Here is a 19,246-nt window from a genome sequence, read left to right as displayed (position 1 = left end):
TTTTTTCTAAAAGCATACAAGGAATCAGTCTCCTTTCTTACAATAAAACCTTTATTTTTTTGCAAATTAAAAAAGAAACATAAAATAAAATTAAAAATGTTATAGAACAAAATATTATTATTATTATTATTATTATTATTATTGGCAAGTACGATTACGACATATTTCAGTCTGTGAAAAAACTAACTTAATGAATCCTGAATTAATTCAATTTCATAGAACTATGGTACTGCGAAATAAGACATAAAATCCAAAAATTCTGCTTAGAAATTAATGTCATACAGATAAACTTAGCCACCCACCTCTATCTTAAAACCCATACTCTTTAAAACTGTGCATAGGAATCTTTAATAATTTATCTTGAATGAGAGATCTTAATTGGCTCAAGATTCAGATTCACATTTGTTTGACCTAATCTTATCTACAGATAAGAATACAAGCCTTTTACCTATATTTTTAACACAATTATTCACAAAGTCAAAATAGAAGACGAAAGCACAAGTTTCGAATACATATAAAAGAAGAAATATCAAGAAGCTGGAGCAAACGGAAATAGAAGGCATCTTCATGAATTTCACAAAAAACAGAAGAGACGTGAAGCAACAAGTACCAGCAAACAGAATCACTGAAGGAAAATGGAAAAGAATGAAGAAAGAGAATAGAAGGAGCAAACGTCCCTATAGATAAAGAAGACAAGGTTTGGACTGATTTAGGGTTTAACAAACCTTTCAGCACTGATACTATACGAGACTGGGACCTACAGCTTAATACGAAATCCGAACTATATGAGCTCATAGGGGAAATGCAATCCTGGTATCTCGCTCATGACCTTTTTGCTTCTAAAAGCTATAAAGTGGACTTGACGATGAAACCAATAAAATCAAATAATTAAAAATCCAGAAAGAAATGTAAGGTAAAGACTGATATTCACCGCAAAAAGCAGACTATTTTTCTAAATAGCGCTTTCGGAAATTCCTGTTTCCATCTTCAGCATAAAAACAATTCAAAGAGAATTTAAAACATGGAGGAGAAATGTGGATAGATAAAAATGATTGAAGGCAATATCTGTACCAGAACAGCTGAGCACATTCGCACATCGAATCGCGTAACTTACAACCGTTATCCGGATCGACAGTGCATCTTAAGACAATAACCATAGCATTGCTAGTTCATGTTTGACAGAGAAAGCAAAAACAATAACTGAACGAAAAATCAAAGCCTATTAAATTCATAAAGGGAAACTTGCACTCAATTTAGATAAAATGCGATTTGGAGACAAATGCGATTTGGAGCAATCTTTTTACTACATATTTCCGCCGTCTAGAAGGAAAAGAAAAAAAAAAACAGTTAACAGTGAAAAGTGAGTGACCATTAGCATTTGTTCATTTTTGACAAGAAGACTTGTGCTTCACATATCTTAAATCCTTTTAATCATTTTTACCTATCCACATTTCTCTCCCATGTTTTAAATCCTCTTCGAATTGTTTCTAGGGTGAAGATGGAAACAGGGTCTTCCGAAAGCGCTACTGAGAAGAATACTTTGTTTTTTGCGGTGAGTACAAGCCTTTTGCTTATATTTCTTTCTAAACATTATCAACGCCCGCAATACTGTGATAATTAAAAATTCGAGCTCATTTCAAAGAAAACAGAAAAATAATTCCCTATATAAATAAATGGGTTATGAAACAAAGATGGTGTAGGTATTCAACACCGTTAAGTTTTTGAAATATAAACTCAAAAATATTCCAAGATGATAAAATCGGATAAAATGGACAAACGTTTTATGTAAACTATGAATAGATTGAAGTTAAGAACAATGCAAAGAGTGAAAGAGCAATGCATTTTAACTCTAAATAAAAATTCTAACGAGGAACTTGAATTGATCAGAATCTATTTCGTATAACTGTTTTCGGAACTGAGAGTAATCTCAACAGTGAAGAACGGAAGAAACTAACATAGTTCACAATGATTACATGCATTCATTTAGGCTCCCTTCTGTAGCCAAATTGCTAATTTTGTGCTTTCTGTGTGTGCAGTCCGAGTTCGATTCCAAGTGCGGATTCAAAGTTTCGGTACTGAAAAGGGAAATTACAAACAGCGAAAGCAAGTGTTGTGTTATCTTACGAACTATATTTAAAATGAAAAAAATATTTCCTTATATATATATATGTAAAAATTTTCTGAATGAATACAAAGAATCTAAACTACTTTTAGGTCATTGCATCATAATTATAAAGAAGAAAATAATACCGTAATTTCTATATCCTTTGGTAGAGTGAATATAGGCTTTGCCTTCACTTCAACTTCAGGTCCTAGAGGGAACTTCAAACCTCTGATTGATGCCGGAACTGGTTTCAACTCTTCGCCTTTCATCTTTCTCTCATACGGCAGGAGTAGTCTGCAAAATCAACATAAACAAAGATTTTAATTTAAAAAAAAAAAGACTAATAAAGAATTTAATAGCTGATTTTTTTTCTAAAATAGACAATATCGCTATCATAGTACCATGTTAAATAAATAATACATAAATGGATTTACAAATTTATGTTAGAATTTATGCCTCACGGTATGCCCTTTAGGGTAAAGTGGATGATAAAAACTGAATGATACTGAAGTTAATCCTCCCACTACCTAGGTATTTTTTGAAACGCAGACTACGAAGGCGGGAAGGGGAGTATTTTGTGCCCACCCGTTAAGATTAAATATATCTCGCAAAAGAAACTAATTAGAAGCTTTCACAAAAATCTACAGGGACTGAAGTGAAAAGTACACAGCATGAGACTATCAGCTATTATGCTGCCATCGCTGATCAGCTATTATGCTTCGTTCGCACCGTTTATTATTATTATTATTATTATTAATAATAATAATAATAATAATAATAATAAAGCAACCAGAAAGAAGGGAAGTAAAAATATGAGATAATCTGAACACGCTAAACTTTCTCTCTTTTCCAGTTTTCAGATTTCCAATTTCAGCGTAATTCCCAACTCATCCATAGAAATCTGTGTGTCAGCACGACCTTCTCGGTTAACTAAAACGAAACGCGATAATGACGTTCGAATTCCACCTTAAACTAGGTCCATATCTCATACAGTCTCGGTGATGGAAAGGAAGTCTATGCTTCAACACACACACACACACACAAGCTAGAATATTTTAGTTGTGGAATGTATTAAAATACTTTAATTGAATTGAAGTTTGGATAACCAATAGCTACTTGTGGTTTAGTACAATTTAATATGATAGATTAACGAAAGGTGAAGATGAAAGTTCTTTATGTACTTTATGCGGATCCGATATTATGAAGGGAGAGAATCAACAAATATCTTTCAATATTATCTATCACTTTCATTAATTTTACATTACAATTTCTACATTATAAAACAATTATGTATAAGAAAACTCAGTGATTTTAAGTGATTGGCAGCTGGGAATAGGGCTGCACCAGAACATATAAAAACCTTAACTGACATTAAGAAAGACTACGAAGCAGTAGTTAGGAATTATGATACTATATCGTGTGATGCTAGCAAAGGGAAATTGAATTCGTTGTAACTAAATATGAAAGATGTTTCAGTCAATTTACCGAGTTTATTTCAAGGTTCTGTCAATGTATCATCATCATAGGTCTAACACGTAGTGAGATTAGTAATATATAAATCTGGCAGAGTTGCTTGTAGTAATTGAACCAAAGTAAATTTATTTTCAGATTGAACACAATCAGCATAATAACTAGCATTTAGAACTTGATTGATAGCACTGGCGCAAATCCCGGGAGGGGGGGGGGGGCGAGGGGAACATGTCCCCTTCAATCTTGGAACTGGAGGACTGTACCCTCTCCTATAATCCGATTTGAAACGTGTTTTCATGAAATTGATGCCCACTCCCTTAAAATAAGCCTCAAATCTGCCCGCCTCCCAATGTTGAAGACAATTCTGCTCCTCTGATCCTCCACAGCACTGTTTTACAACTTCACAAATATTTTGAACATCGTTTAAATATATATTATATATATATATATATATATATATATATATATATATGGGAAGGGTCTTACCCGTCCCCCACCCCCCAATGCTGAAGACAGATTTGCGCCGCTGCTTGATAGCAACAAGGATGTTCCACCTTTTCCAACAACCTACTACAACAAAAAGTCCTTGGTCTTGGAAAAATTCGGAAGTAATCAAGTTTTAATCCAATAACTGTTGTATGAATACTGAAATATAACTGTAAAATTGTAATTCCTTTATTTATACCTCTCGTAATGCCTTCTTGTGCAAGTGGCAGCACTTGTATTTCCTCTGTGACCACCCAACTCGTCATAAATGGTTTTCCACATCTTTTTCCCTGTAACAGCATCATATCCACCAAAACTCTGAACTTTCTTGTAGAAAAAATACAAATCAACTGTAAGAGAAAAATAAAATCACTAAGTATAGGATTCTCGCATTGTTTCCAATTATTCAATTCAATATTTAAATTTAGCTTTTCTTCTTATTTCATTACTTCGTTTCTTTTTTTACGTTAATTCTAACACACAGCGTGAAAATAAAAACACTTCTTTTCTTGGTTTCAAAACATCTTAAAAGAACACTCTTACAAATAGTGATTTTTTCATAATAATACTGTTATATTACCATTACACTTAATAATTCTCTATTACATACAATTACGAAATACTATTAAGTAAAATGATTCATTTTAGAGAAATTATTCATCGATGAGAAATCTGCCTGCGAATAAATAATGACGTCCTAGACGACATTTCGAAAACTATGAAATAAACCAAACATATGTTACGATATGAACAACTTTTATGGAGGTAAAAAATAAAGAAGCACATATATATTACAAAGACTGATTCAAATATTCTTCAAATATATAAAACTTACATCCATGAAATTAGGAGATGGTTTAGAGCAGTGGTTTCCAACCTTGTTTATCTAGCGCCCCGCCATTAGTAAACTCTGCATACTTCACGCCTCCCTTTTTCCCGTTCATTTGGTCACACGATTTGTTTGATGACCCTTTCTGTGATTTCAAATGCAGCATTGAATTCTCAAATTCTCAATAATAATAATAATAATAATAATAATAATAATAATAATAATAATAATAATAATAATAATAATAATAATAATAATAATAATAAAGTGCAGCCCTTACCGCTGGTCCACTGGGCAGCGCATATGCGTTAGGTACACGTGGTCTCGGGTTCAATATTCGGTAGAAAAGCACAAAAATTTAATTTCACAATGATTCACTTTCATTAATTATCTGTCTCTAGTCGCCTCAGGGGCATAAGCGTGGGACATTGCACTAAAATTTCATTTCAGTAATAACCCTATTATTACCAATTTATATTCATTTCCACCACGATTTCTTGTACTATAACGACCACATCTAAGTGATTGAGCACGGTTTTGTAAGTGACACAATTGCAGCACATCGTTCTTTGACACAACTGCAGACCTAACAATTTTCAAATAGTTTCTGAAGCGCATGGTACATGCCTCATCATAGGAAAATACTCATTTCGTCTCTTTTCTTATCTAAACGTAGACGGTCAAGTAGATCTGGTTGTATAATATTAGCCTGTCGCCACTCCATCACTTGGAAGTAAGTTCTTAAGATGTGTTGATGTAAAACTAGCTTTGCTGGCGGCAAATGTTCACTTTGAACGTCTTTTTTGGTAAACAACCACCACCAGAGCTTACCAATAACTGAAAATTGTTTACCTTCTAAATACACGCGACAAAGGAACCTTTCTATCAATTTTTCATCTTCAGATGTAAAATTTTGTGGACACCCTTAATGTATCAAATGCCTCTAGAGCATTTTCTTCAGAAGAGTCAAAAAACCAGAAAGGTTTGTTTTCTCTGTTCTTAAAGTAACCTTTTGTGTTACACCCAGACAGAGAATGAAGTCTTAATAATGCCTTAACTTGCATGGAATTTAGGCAAGAGTTATGTTGTATGGACCTCCTATGAGCTCCAGTTTCTCTAGTCTGGTGGGAGCAACTGAAACCACCACAATAAGAAAATAAACCCATCTGTATCCATTGAACAGAAGTAGAGCGTACAAGCACGGGCCGATACATGTAAACAGTGTAAAATAATTATTGTATCAGCTTCTTTGTGACTACTTGCACGTTTGTAACAACATTTCTAACCGAAGACATTACCTCGTTCCTCCACTAGTTTGGTTTTTAACAAGACGAAATACTCTTTGGTTTTGTAGGAATAGATAAAGCTCGCGAACAAGAAACCAGAGAAATGAAAGTACTTGCAGATGTGCTAAACATCACTCAATGAAAACCAGGTATAACTCGTTTTATCTTAACTTTTAAGGATGTCCACAGAAGATAAAGAAATGGGTGTCACGTAAGAAAACAGATCAAAACACCACCATCTTATAGCACGCAAAGCGTCTCGCCAACCGAAAGATTGTCAAAAGATTTATGTCATATTTGAGAATGAAAAACCCCGTAACTTTTGAAGGATAACAAATTAATATCTCAACAAAGCTTGCCTTTTTTTTTTTTTAATTCATCCAAATTTTTTTCAGAATTTATTTTCGATAAGAATATCTGAAGAAGAAGACGTCTCAGGGATTTTGAGTTTTCAATTGTTCCCCGATCAATGTTTAATTTAGTGGAATCAATGATTTTACCTTCAGAGAATAGTACTTGATGAACATTTTTAAACATCTCATATCGCCAATCTCTGACAACACAAATCAACAAGCTTCATCTACTTACAATAAACCAGTAGCTCACTCAAAGCAAAACACTCCCATACATCACTCTGTAGCAGTTATTGACGTCATGACAGAGGTACAATATATACAAAAAGATTCAAGTATAAAGACGAGTTTACGTGTTGAGATCTTTCAATTGAGTTTATCAAGAAGATGGATAGCTGTCTAACAAAATATGACGAAACTCACCTAGTGTTTTTACATGTACGTCGAATATTCACTGACGAACTCAATGAGAAAGAAAAGAGCTAGCCAAACAACGCCTGTCCAATATAAAATCACAGACTCCACAAATATAAGGAAAGAGACCTTAGATCTTTACGGTCTCATCACAGGACTAAGGATGAGTTGACTTCACTCATAAAGTATTATTGCATGCAAAGAAAGTAAAGCGAAATTTAGTTGTTAGTTGGAGGAATGAAGTAAAGTCTTCGGGTGAAAATTATGTTACACGACTTGCAAGTACTCATGAGGAAGCTGATACAATAATTATTTTACACTGTTTACATGTATTGGCCCGTGCTTCTACCCACCACATCTATTCAACAAATACAGACGTGTTTATTCTCTTATTGTGGTGATTTCAGTTCCTCCCACCAGACTAGAGAAACTTGAGCTAATAGGAGGTCTATAGAACTTAATCGTAGTTACTTTTGCTTAAGCCCAAGCAAGTTGAGGCATTATTAAGACTTCATTCTTTGTCTAGGTGTGACGCAGAAGGTTACTTCAAGAACAGAGGAAAACAATCTTTCTGGAAAGTTTTTGACTCTTCTAAAGAAAATGCTCTAGAGGCATTTGCCAGATTAGGATGCCCAGAAAGTTTTACATCTGAAGATGAAAAATTGATAGAAAGGTTCTTTATTGTGGGTATTTAGAAGGTAAACAATTTTCAGATATTGGTAACCTATGGTGGTGGTTGTTTACCAAAAAAGACGTTCAAAGTGAACATTTGCCGCTAACAAAGCCAGTTTTACATCAACACATCTTAAGAACTTACTTCCAAGTGATGGAGTGGCGACGGGCTAATATTATACAACCAGATTTACTTGACCATCTACGTTTAGATAGGAAAAGAAAAGAAATGAGTATTTTCCTATGATGAGGCATGTACCATGCGCTCTAGGAGCTATTTTAAAATTACTTCGTTACGGTTGTGTGAAAGGACGATGTGCTGTCAATTGTATCAATTGCAAAACCGTGCTCAATCACTTAGATGTGCAGAACTGTTGTGGAAATGTGGAGCAGAAGAAGAGCATTGTGACAAAAGTAAAAATGATGATCAAAGGGAACTGTCGGACTCAGATGATGACTCAAAAGTCGAATTTCTATAATTAGTTTCCTTTCCAAACAATTGAGGAATAGTAAAATAGGTTTGTTTGTGTATTTAAAGTATTTTACTACGTATTTGTTTTACTTTTACAACCCAACATTTTTGTAATTTTATTTTTTGTTTAATTAGAAATCATATCTTTCTTCAACGGTAATATGAAAGTTGTTCACAAGAACATGAAAATAAATTACAATATAATTGGAAACTTTTGTTTATAATGATTTGTTAACATTTTATACCTCACACCACTCTCATTGTCGATATTTGACTAGATATCTTTCAAAAAGACTTAATTTTATATCAATTTTGCAGACTTTTTATTAAATTTGTAAATGAATAAGTATTATCTATTTGGCAAATATGTATAAATAATAACCATGTAGTAAAATGAGACACTTATTAAAACCCATTCTCTAGTTTAGTCAGTATGTTCATACAGTTCGAAAAAGAGATTTAATTTTACCCCAGTTTTGATAGTTTTCTTAATTTTTGAAGTAGTGAAGCTATTCATTTGGCAAATATCTATGCAAAGGGCACATGAAGCAGCCATAAGAAATAAAATGAGCCTGTGCAGCAGCAATTATATGAGTGAACTTTAGCCTGTGCAGCGCAAAAAAAAGACGTCGATGTCGATGTCGGCGTTAGCGGCCATCTTAGAAGTATGACGTCATACATCGGCTCGGCCACACTTCTAGACAGAACACCCGGTAGTACGCGATTCTATAGATCATTACCTATCCATCGCCACCACTCATATAATTGCTTCATTTAAAATCCCACGGAATTACATATGCCCCTCGACTATTTCAAACGACGATAGGAGAGAAGGAACGATAATCGTGGTAAAAATCTAATTCGAGATTTCAACTGATTTATGTTTCATAACCCCTAAAAATCGAAACAGTTCATTCGTCCCAGTGCTAATATGTTCAATAGTACATCGTTCAACGTATCCGCACCAAATCTTAAACTTAGGATTTTATTATTATCTAGTGGGAGTGGGTTCGCAGGTTCCTTTTACGCCCAAAAATAAGGGTAAAAATAAAAAATTGCTATTTTCTCTTTTTTTTAAAAAAAAAAAAAAACTCTCACGAATTTATTTATAAAGTATTACATACATCAATATTTTATTATCAATTCTATACTGTGATATAAATAAATTCTCTGGGAAAAATCGAGAATGGTTAGTTTCCTTTTGGGGATAAGTTCTATTTGAACGTCATTCCATTACTAACCGCACAATTAGACATAAATAATTTGTACTAAAAATATTGACATGGGGTAGTGTACTCTTGGGGGTGTTTTTTTGGTCAATATTCTCAGAAATTACTTGAGTGATTTTATTCATACATCATAAGTAACTGTTTCATTAATAACCTAATAATATGACCACTCACTAGAACTGAAAAAAGAAAAACCACAAGGGATTGTTTTAGAGATGCAAAAAAGCCGGCTTTTTTGAATCGATAGTTTTTTTCACATAAAAAGCCGGCTTTTTTGGAAAAAAAAACGAGAATTTTGGAAATTTTGGCTTTTTTCAACTTCATGATTTTTTTTATCTAAATAGCATTCTTATAGTATATTCTATAGTTAGATAAGAATTCCATGATCTGAATGTGATATTTCGCTCTGAAATTCACCATCAAGATGGATGGAGCACATGTTTTACGAATTAAAGCTAACATGAAGAATGTAGTATTTGAGGGTAATTTTAGAGGCTATTTAACTTTATTTAACTTTTGAGTTATCGACATCTTTTTTCTTCTCTAGTTTGTCATCAGTGTTTCATTTCTAAGAGCTTTTAGTACTCTAGCTTCTAGCGCAAAAGTTAAACTTGCCCATTTTTCTATTTATCCGTCAAAGCGTACGTTTTTCAATATATCCGTCAAACCGTACTTCCACATTTCTGTTATACTGTAGCTGTGAAGTGATTTAGCAATAATTTTCCGGACACAGCCTTGAATACCAATTTATACAAATAATCAGTAGCGGATTTAGAAAAGTACTTTAGGAGGGGTTTTTCTGATTGTTTCGTTTCCTAAAAAGTCCTAATTTAATTTGGGAAGTGCTTGAAGTTTATGAGTACAGGCATAACTAATATTTCGTTTTGTTTATAAGTTTAGCAATAATCTTCCGGATACAACTTTAAAAATCATTTTATACTGAGAATCAGTGGCGGATTTAGAAAAGTATTTTGGGAAGGGTTTCTTACTAATGTTTAGTTTTTTTAAACATTCGTAATTTTTATTTGACGGGAACTTAAAGTTTATGAATAAAGGCATAAATAATAGATATTTCGTTTGTTGCAGACATTCCGTAACTTTGGGGAACGGACTTCAGTCCGAAAGACCGCCCCCCTAACCTTCGCAAAACCGTCACTGCTGGTAATTAGTAATAATAACGATTTAAAAACAATAAAAAAGGAAATCGCCCAACTCACAGTACACGCACTATTTCTACATTCACAGATGAAATGAAGAAAAGCTTTGTCAGAATGGTCGAATGCTGGTTGAATCCCGGACTTCCCGATAGAAGCGCAAAAGCTAATTACTCAGTCATGTTTGTTGTGCAGTTGTATTTAGCTTAACTTAAATATATTCCGTAATCTTTTTTTTTTGGGGTGGGGGGTGGGGGGGGGAGTTCCGTAATGATATGTTGAATCCCTCTTGTTAAAAATTCAGAAAACTTGAGGATTGGGTAAACTGTGATGGTGGTTCTATAAAACTTAACTGTAGAATTTCAAGAATATACAGAACCAAAAGCTCTAGATGTGCAGCCTTTAAGTGTATCATATAAATCTAAGTATTTCTCTTATGTTTTATTTTAATTTTATTTTGTTTCAAAAAGAGGGTATGGAATATTTTGAAGTAAAAATACTACATACTATTTTGCTAGTTATTTGTGTATTCTTTAAAAAGAAGTGTTTACTTTTAGGGTTGGCTGGTTTACACCAACTTTTTTTTTTTAATAACTGGTTTAAACCACAAAAATAAAAAGAATGAAAAATGCGAATCGTGTGAATTTCATGGTGACGTTTCCACATATCAAACCACCTGCAACAGTTTTATTTCCCTTTCACCTTTTAATCAAGGTGTCCCATGATCAATTCTCGGTTCGGATGTCAGTTTAAGCGAAAGTCTTCTCCTTGCTAACCTCGGTATTTCGTAAGGATGTTAAGCCTAAATATACGAAACAAACCAAATTGTATATTTCTGCATGCCTAAATACGTGTTGTTTTATAAAGAAGCCAAGATTGCTTAAATATATTGATAGAAATTGGCAAAATTTATCGATTGCCTACGTAGCTTCCAACATTAGCTTGGATTGGACTTTCAATGATATCTACATACTAAATTTGTAATTTAATACCTCAGTTTTAGCGTACTGATTATGGTACGTTGACCTTTAAATTTTACATGCAAAGCAATAACAGGATTTTCCCGTTATTGTCTTACATTTCACGTAATGACGGGATTTTCCCAATGGCTAGGGCGGGAGATTCTCAACTTAAGAAATTTACTGACCGCACTTCTTTAAGCTTATGGGAGTTCTTCCGGCATAACCCCGCTGTTGCATAATAACATCAAGGCGAAACAAACTTATTTCTGTGAATATGTAATATAAATACATAAAGCAAAAAGTCTAAATCAAAAAAGCCTGGTTTAAACCAAAAACGCCTGGTTTAAGTATCCCCCAAAAAACGGGTTTTTGGCATTTTCAAAAACAACCACGGTTCTTGCCAACTCTGTTTACTTTTGTATATAGGAGGTTAAAAAATTCTTATTATATACATTGGTTAATCCTGTGGAATTCATAATGTAAATATGTTGAAGAAAAATTGTTTGAAATATTTTTTTCGAAATTCATAGTTTATTTTCGATGTTTTATATTATTATCAGCATCAACCACTAATTAAATGATTTTTTGTGTTATAGAGAAGCGATACAAAGTCTGTTTTATCAATTTAAAGCAGTATTTTGAAAAAAGCCCAAAATTTCCCAAGCAAAAAAGCGAAGCAGAAAAAACAGAGTTTTTTTCCAAAAAAGCCGGTTTTTTTCCGAGCCCTTGCATCTCTAGATTGTTTACTATCGGGGTTAAAATTTCCGGCAATCTTTTTACGTTTCAGTCCATTTTCTTCACACTTCATTAATAATGCTGGATAAGCTTATTACGATCTATAATAGTTCCTGCCTCAAAAGTATTTTCTGGAAGTTGGCCACATTCCAGTGGAACCGACAGTAACCAACATACAGGTTTCAGGTTTCACTTCACTGTATTATACACTGGACGAAAAACAAAAACCTGAGATATCATGGAAATATAAGAAAAAAACATTTTCTTCTCGAAATTGTAAACCCACTAAAAATAATAGAAGCCTCATGTAGTTCTTTTATTTTTAAAGTCTAATTAGTAATCTTTAAGGATAGGTTACACTTACTTTGTTTAAATCCGAGATGAGGAACCCTATCAATTGGTGTGTTGCGTCCACGCATGAACTGGAATAAATGCTCAAGGAATTTCTGTTCTTCTTTGCTGACAGGAGCTTTACGTTTGGAGTCAGCCAATTCCCTTCGAAGTCCATTTCTACTTGATGGTGGCCCTTGTGGTTGCGAAGTTTGCTGACTGGTGAGAACTTTGGGCTGAAAAGTTACAAAACAATATTATTCATGTCTCTCCAAGTTACACATCTAAACTAATTGATATCAAAATTGAAGCCAATAAATGTGTTTCAAAGCAGAATTTTTAATTGATAAATATTCTCAAGTTTTAGGTACATTTTCAATTTTTCTTTCCCAACAAGAGATGGTCTCTGAAGTTTCTAATCACATGCGGAGGGAAAATACAGCCCCTAATTTGGTGCTAGTGTTACCAACCACGATCTCTCTGTCTTACACCATTAATTAAATTGCATTATACATGCACCGAAAACCGCCTTGACACGTAAGTAGTGGCAACGCTGCTGCGAGCTGTCATTGACCTTCTCTTGCTGGCTCCTCTATAATATTACAAATTAAATATGACGTGTCGAATCATTATTTAGTACCACTTCCCATTACAGTCCTATCAGAAAAATTTAATATTGATTTTTTAAATTCTGATAGTTACTGATTTGTTTCAATTCATTCACAATAAGCTTATTTATATTCGTCACTAAACTAACACATGAGGCATATGTTTTTACCTTTGCAACAGATGAACTGGTAGTAGAAATAGAAGATTCTGACTCGTTTGACTCTGATTCTGGAGATGGGCTTCGTTTTTTGCGCTTTTTCCTAGGTCTTCCTTTCAGCTTTGGTGCTGGAAACATACAATAAAAACGTAAATATTAAATGATATTCTGGTGTGAAAGCTTTGATTAAGCACTATTAAAAAAGGCTAAATACAATATTAATTAACGCCAGGACGTGTGGTGTGGTTCTGTAACAGTGTAGAAGAGATACGCCTGTTCTGTAATATAAATAGTGTGTCCGGTGAGGAAGTGCAGAATTTTGGGGATTGCTAGGGAAAGTCATACTAAGTCAAAAAAATGTATATGAACATATAGTCTATTCAACCTGGAGATAGCGGTTATCTTTTTTAGCCACTTAAAACCTGCTAAGTTTCAGTTAATTGTTATAGCACAACCTGTAGGCCTAGTTGGTATAAAGACGAAAATTTTCTCTCATTCGAGAGGTAATAAAGTAAGTTTTCCGACGGTGTAGATTATTGCAAGCATACCTAAAGGAGGAAAATTTTTAAAATTTCCCGTTAATTTTTAACATTCTCGGCGCTGAGTGTAGTATCCACTATTTTTTTTCTGTTGCCCTAGTGACAGTGTTTCTACTCAATAACAGGAGATAATTATTTTTTTCTTTTTTTAAAAAAGGATTTTTAAAATTTTCCCTCTGTTACTTCTCCCCTTTAGGTATACTTGCAATAATCGTCGGAAAGCTTACTTCATTACTTTTCGAATGAGATACAATTTCTGTGTTTACACTAACTCCAGGGTGTGCTATATGAATCAACTGAAACTTAGCAGGTTTCAGGGGCTGAAAAGATATCCTTCTATCTCGGAAACCAGGGGGAATAGACAATATGTTCATATGAACTTTTTGATTTAGTACGACCTCCCCTAGCACTTTTCAAAATATATTCCCTTCCTCACCGGGCATCTTGTATATCCTTTAGATTTTTAAAAATATTACTAAAAAATACATTTTTCGTAATTACTGGATCTAGAGGTGGAAAGACTATTTTAAGACCCATCACCATATTTTAAAATTCTACTGTAAACGTACTTGAAATACTAAGTGAATAATATTTTATGAAATTGTTAAGGCCAATAGCATTAACAAATTCATAAAATGTTATTCACTTAGTATTTCAAGTACGTTTACAGTGGCATATTAAAATATGGTGATGGGTCATTTTGACCCATCCGGTCCTTCTAGTGTTAACAACCGGTTCGGGTGAACCGGCTGAATGACAAAACAGGGTAGAAATTCCTGAATATAATAGCGTAATCACTGGCGGCTCTTGAAAGAAGTCCCGTAAGTAAAAACTTAGTTACGAGCTAAGGGGCTTATCTAATATATACAGCTTTTTCTCTTTAGCTTGAAGCAATAAAATTTAAGTTTCTACCGATGTGGTTTTACTGCATTGTGGGTAATAAATCGGAACCTCTAAAATAAGCAGAAGTTACTCACATAGTAGAACAGCGAGTTTAACTTTGTAGTGATGTTATCTTCAGGTTTCTGCAGCCAGTTAATTTTCGAATTGGTAATGTTTTCGGTTTTATTCACAGTTAAACTTGGTATAAAACGCAAGAAACGTAATTTGTAAGAATACTAAAACTTTCCTTTGTACAAACGTTTACCATGTTCACTGAAATGTAAACTATCTTAGTGGTTTTTAAATCACAAGAAGCCATAGCCGATCAAATGGCTTTCAGTTTGAGGATTTCTTGTTAGCACACAGGATCTCATTATTTCCGAATTTTTTTTAATATTATATATTTTTGTTTTAAATAGCAGATTTCGATATATCTCTTAATTCAAGTGCTAACAACATATCTGTATGGTCTTGCTGAAAATTGAACACAAAATTACGCGCGATAGCTATTTAATTAGGCTTACATGACATGTTATTGTTTATTATTTTGAACAGACAAATGGTTATATTTTTCGTGTAATTTTATATATATTTCATAACATTGGACTAACTATTTTTGTTTCTACAGATAATGCAAGTCTAATAAAATATTACAGATATTTAGAATTTTTCTTTCATATATTACTGTCGGATATTTTTGAAAATATATATTTTAAAAAAATCTCGACTTCTAATCTGTGACTGGAACTTAAATATATTTGGGACATGGTTCAATCACATTGCAATATGCTACCATTTTATTAATTTTTATAGTTCACAGCCTACATAAATAGCAACAGGTATATATGCATGGTTCTAAGCAACACTAATTTCCCTATTATGCATAAAATACAGCCACGCACGAACAATTTTGTATTTCTATGGAACTGGGCGACCCCTGAATAGCACTTTCTAGCATAGTTTTATAGCATTTCCGAGAAATGCTGTACTATTTTTTACCTTGTTGTCATTATCTACTATCAATACACGCAGTGAAAGCGCCCTTCCAGCTGCGTCATCTTGTATTAAAATTTGCCGACGGGCAACAATGTAGATTTTTGGCTTCATTGCCTATAGCAACAAAGAACTAGAACAGGAAGACAGGTTAACAAAACTGTGCATGTGGTAGGATTATCATTTGACAGACTGACAAAGGACATTTTTAGATTTCATATTTTTCGAAAAATCTCTTAATGGTAGGGCCTATAACAAGAAAATGGCTATACTTTATGCAACTCAACTTTTACAATACCGATCACGGAAAGCTCGTTTTCTTCGCGCTTACAGCTGGATTTCTTTCGAAGTTGAACACTGCAACAGTACTAATATACAGATATCAGAATCTTGACGAAGCAGTTAGTTGTCTGTACCCAACTAGATAGATCATTTCCCCACTTCACTAAAACTTCGCCCGGACTATTTTTAGGGCTCGAAAAAGAGGCCATGTATGGATAAAAGCAGACGCCAGGTACCCCTAGTATGTAGTATCTAAAAACTTACAAATTTTCATTTTTTTCTTGAGACAAATTGCAACATGGTTTTGATTTCATTGTTACGTTTTTAAATTGCTAAACTCAGTTAAATTCATTAACGCTTTAGTCTACGACGAATTTTGTCTGCCCAGATATCCACCACTTGAGTGATAAGTGTGAACGGCATCAACTCAATGTTGCTTCCTTCTGTATGAAGTCAAGCACACTACTTCCCGATAAAAGTATTCCATGTTCACTCTGCAACTGCCCCACGTCTGGTCTGTTTCCACTTGGAAGCGAAACCAGGACCAAGTGTACTATACGCTTATAATTATTCTGATAAATTTTGCAATGTAATACCAGATTTATATATAAACTAGCCTTCGGTTAGCTGAGAACTTTTCTTCCAGACCCCTAAAATTTGCTCGACTTACGGTCTTGCACTTCACATTTCAGCCCCCGTTCATCGCTTGCAAGAATACGTTTATGGCATTATTCTTTGCGAAAAATTTAAACCTCTTTAACCCTTAGAATACGCATTTTAATTAAAGTAAAATGATGATAATCCATGTTCACCAAAGTTCTAAAACCTTCACTATTTTCCTCCCGCTTTTTTCTCCTCTTCTAAGCATGGGCGCCAACAGGGAGGCCGGCCCCTGGCTCACGAAAGTGTATTAAATTTCTTAAGATTTTCTTAATACAAATAAAAAAATACCAAACTTATAGGCCTATAGCAACCAGGGAGATGAACAACTTTCTAGAAAATTTTCTTCGGGCGCCTATGCTTCTAAGGGTAACCTCAACCGCTGAAACACATCCTTAATCACTTTGAATGTAAACTCTAAATACCAAGTTATACGTCTCTACCTTTAACGAATTTCGTGATATCCATGCAATCATAACAAATGTAAATCTACTCTTTTCTTCCCTTCTAGGACACATATAAAATGAAACAGTGAAACACGTATCTAATTATTTTAAATGAGGTGTCCAAATATCGTATTTTAACCTTAAGAAATTTTGAGATACGGATATATTGTTATAATACATAATTCTGATCCTTCCTTTCTTCTCACTTCCTTCTCTTCTAGGTTAATAATAATAATAATAATAATAATAATAATAATAATAATAATAATAATAATAAAAGCGAATAAAAGCACTTCTGCACGTGTCTGATTATTCTACATGAGAAGTCCACCTTCAGAGATTCCCAGATATGGACATTTTAAGATAACTGCCACTCCCTTTCCCAGTCGAATTTCCAAAAATCAACCCTTCTTCAAACTTTATATCAGAAATTCTATGTCCTGTCTAAATTTGAAGTTTCTAGTTTACGCGGACATCAATCACTCAGGAGCTCTTTTATATAGAGAGATTAATGAGGCGAGGTATCTTTATTTTTCTAGCCTATTGATTTACATATGAGGAATTACTTTTCTGTTTTCTTTGAAATGAATGGGAATTTTACGGATTTCTTCTTCAAGTCTAGTTAAACGTCAGTTCTTGCTTTTCAAAATTAATTTGTATTCCATATAAACTTTATATTCTTAAACTGAATTTAATATTAAATATTAGAATTACATGTAGACTAATAAAATTCAATATTCACGAAGTCACGATCATTTATTTCTAAACAGATTTGAAGAAATCATTAAAATTCAACTTCATCTTAAGGAAAACAGAAATTATTCTCTTATACATCAATGGGCTAAAAAATACAGATGGCACATGTGTTCAACACTGTTAAAATCTCTGGCACAACACCGACGAAGGGCTATGGAAAGCCAAGCAGTGTACGTTCAATTGGATAATGAATCCAAGAAACATCCACATTTTTTCGCAATGCTGGCTGAAACCTGTGCACCACAGAAATTGAACAATGGACACTTAACAAGCTATGACTTGACTGAACGGATACCAATACTAAATTTTTACACACAGCGAGATAGTTTTTGCAAAAGCAAAGAATACCTACTTAAGATTCCGAAGAAATTAGTAGAATAAGTTGGCGTGTACTTCAGTAAAAACCGAAGAAATGTATTTATATACAAACAAGTAACTAAATTTTGAAGCAGTTTCGATATTCATCTTAAATTTAAAAAAAAAAACAAAAAAAAACTGTTCTGAGGCATTTGATACTGAATAATCTGTCATTTCTAATTACAATTAGTAGGGCCGCTGTGGATAAGTACCACAGCGCTCGCCTCTGGCGCATGGGATCCCTGTTTCATCCTACCTCTCGCCAAATCGTCAAGATCACGAAAGGGCGTAACTAAAAAAAATGTATTTCTGAGATAAGTCCATTGGAGTATGGGCAACAGTGGTATCTTGTTGCTCTCAAATCGGCATGGCTCAATTCCCATTAGTGTAGAATTATAAGTAAAAAACAGAAAGACGTATCCCATAAAGAGGTCCGCCGTCAGATCACAAAGAGGCGTAAATTAAGTTACGCCTATCGGGTTTTTCATTTTATTTTTCTATCAATAAAGAGTTTTGTTTGCCGGTACCAGGACAAAGAAAGACTTGCTTATTCAACAATAGACTTTTCTGTATGTGTGCATCTTGGTTCAAACCACGTCGCATGTAATTGTTCCGAACTTTGAGCGCTAAGTTGTTGGCAGTCCTCTTTCAAGATTGCCGTGATTAATCCAATGTTGGTAGTTCATTTTGTTCCGTTCGTTGAAATGTTAAGATGGATGTTCTAGTGCGATGGAATGATGGATCAAAAAATGTAGTTCATTCTTCAGAACTACGTTGTGTGGACAAATAAAACTAGTTTCACAAATTGATTAGTGAAAATGTGGTATAACAGAAAATGGTATTATGTACATGTGTTGAACACTGCTACTGCCACAAATTCTTTGCAATAGTCATGTGAGCTAGAATTCCAAGATAGTTCAAGTTCGTAGTCATCTGCAGATGATCTTCCATTGATTCCAAGTAAAGATGCTGTGCGTTCTGTCTCCAGACATTCAGAAAAGGACGAAGAAAGCCCAACGGAATTTTCAAAACTCTGTACGTTATCTGCTACTTCACATCTAAGTCTCAG

The 19,246-nt window shown here is 33.9% G+C and overlaps 1 protein-coding gene across 1 annotated transcript in view; it reads right to left on the bottom strand.

Annotated features, from left to right (window-relative positions):
* The window catches only part of LOC145689535 (uncharacterized), a 240,577-nt gene that overhangs the window by 8,332 nt on the left and 212,999 nt on the right, over nucleotides 1–19,246 (bottom strand). The window contains exons 5-8 of the mRNA XM_081763712.1: nucleotides 13,275–13,390; nucleotides 12,531–12,732; nucleotides 4,260–4,410; nucleotides 2,251–2,398 (exon numbers count right to left, since the gene is read on the bottom strand). Of these exons, the coding sequence (XP_081619838.1) occupies nucleotides 2,251–2,398; nucleotides 4,260–4,410; nucleotides 12,531–12,732; nucleotides 13,275–13,390 (617 nt within the window). The remainder of the gene's footprint in view (nucleotides 1–2,250; nucleotides 2,399–4,259; nucleotides 4,411–12,530; nucleotides 12,733–13,274; nucleotides 13,391–19,246) is intronic.

The sequence above is a fragment of the Thermobia domestica genome, chromosome 1 (assembly GCF_964235325.1).
Source record: "Thermobia domestica chromosome 1, izTheDome1.hap1.1, whole genome shotgun sequence".
In the NCBI taxonomy this organism is placed as follows: Eukaryota; Metazoa; Arthropoda; class Insecta; order Zygentoma; family Lepismatidae; genus Thermobia; species Thermobia domestica.
The sequence above is the reverse complement of the archived record's forward strand: the minus strand, read 5'-3'. Positions and strand labels throughout refer to the sequence as shown.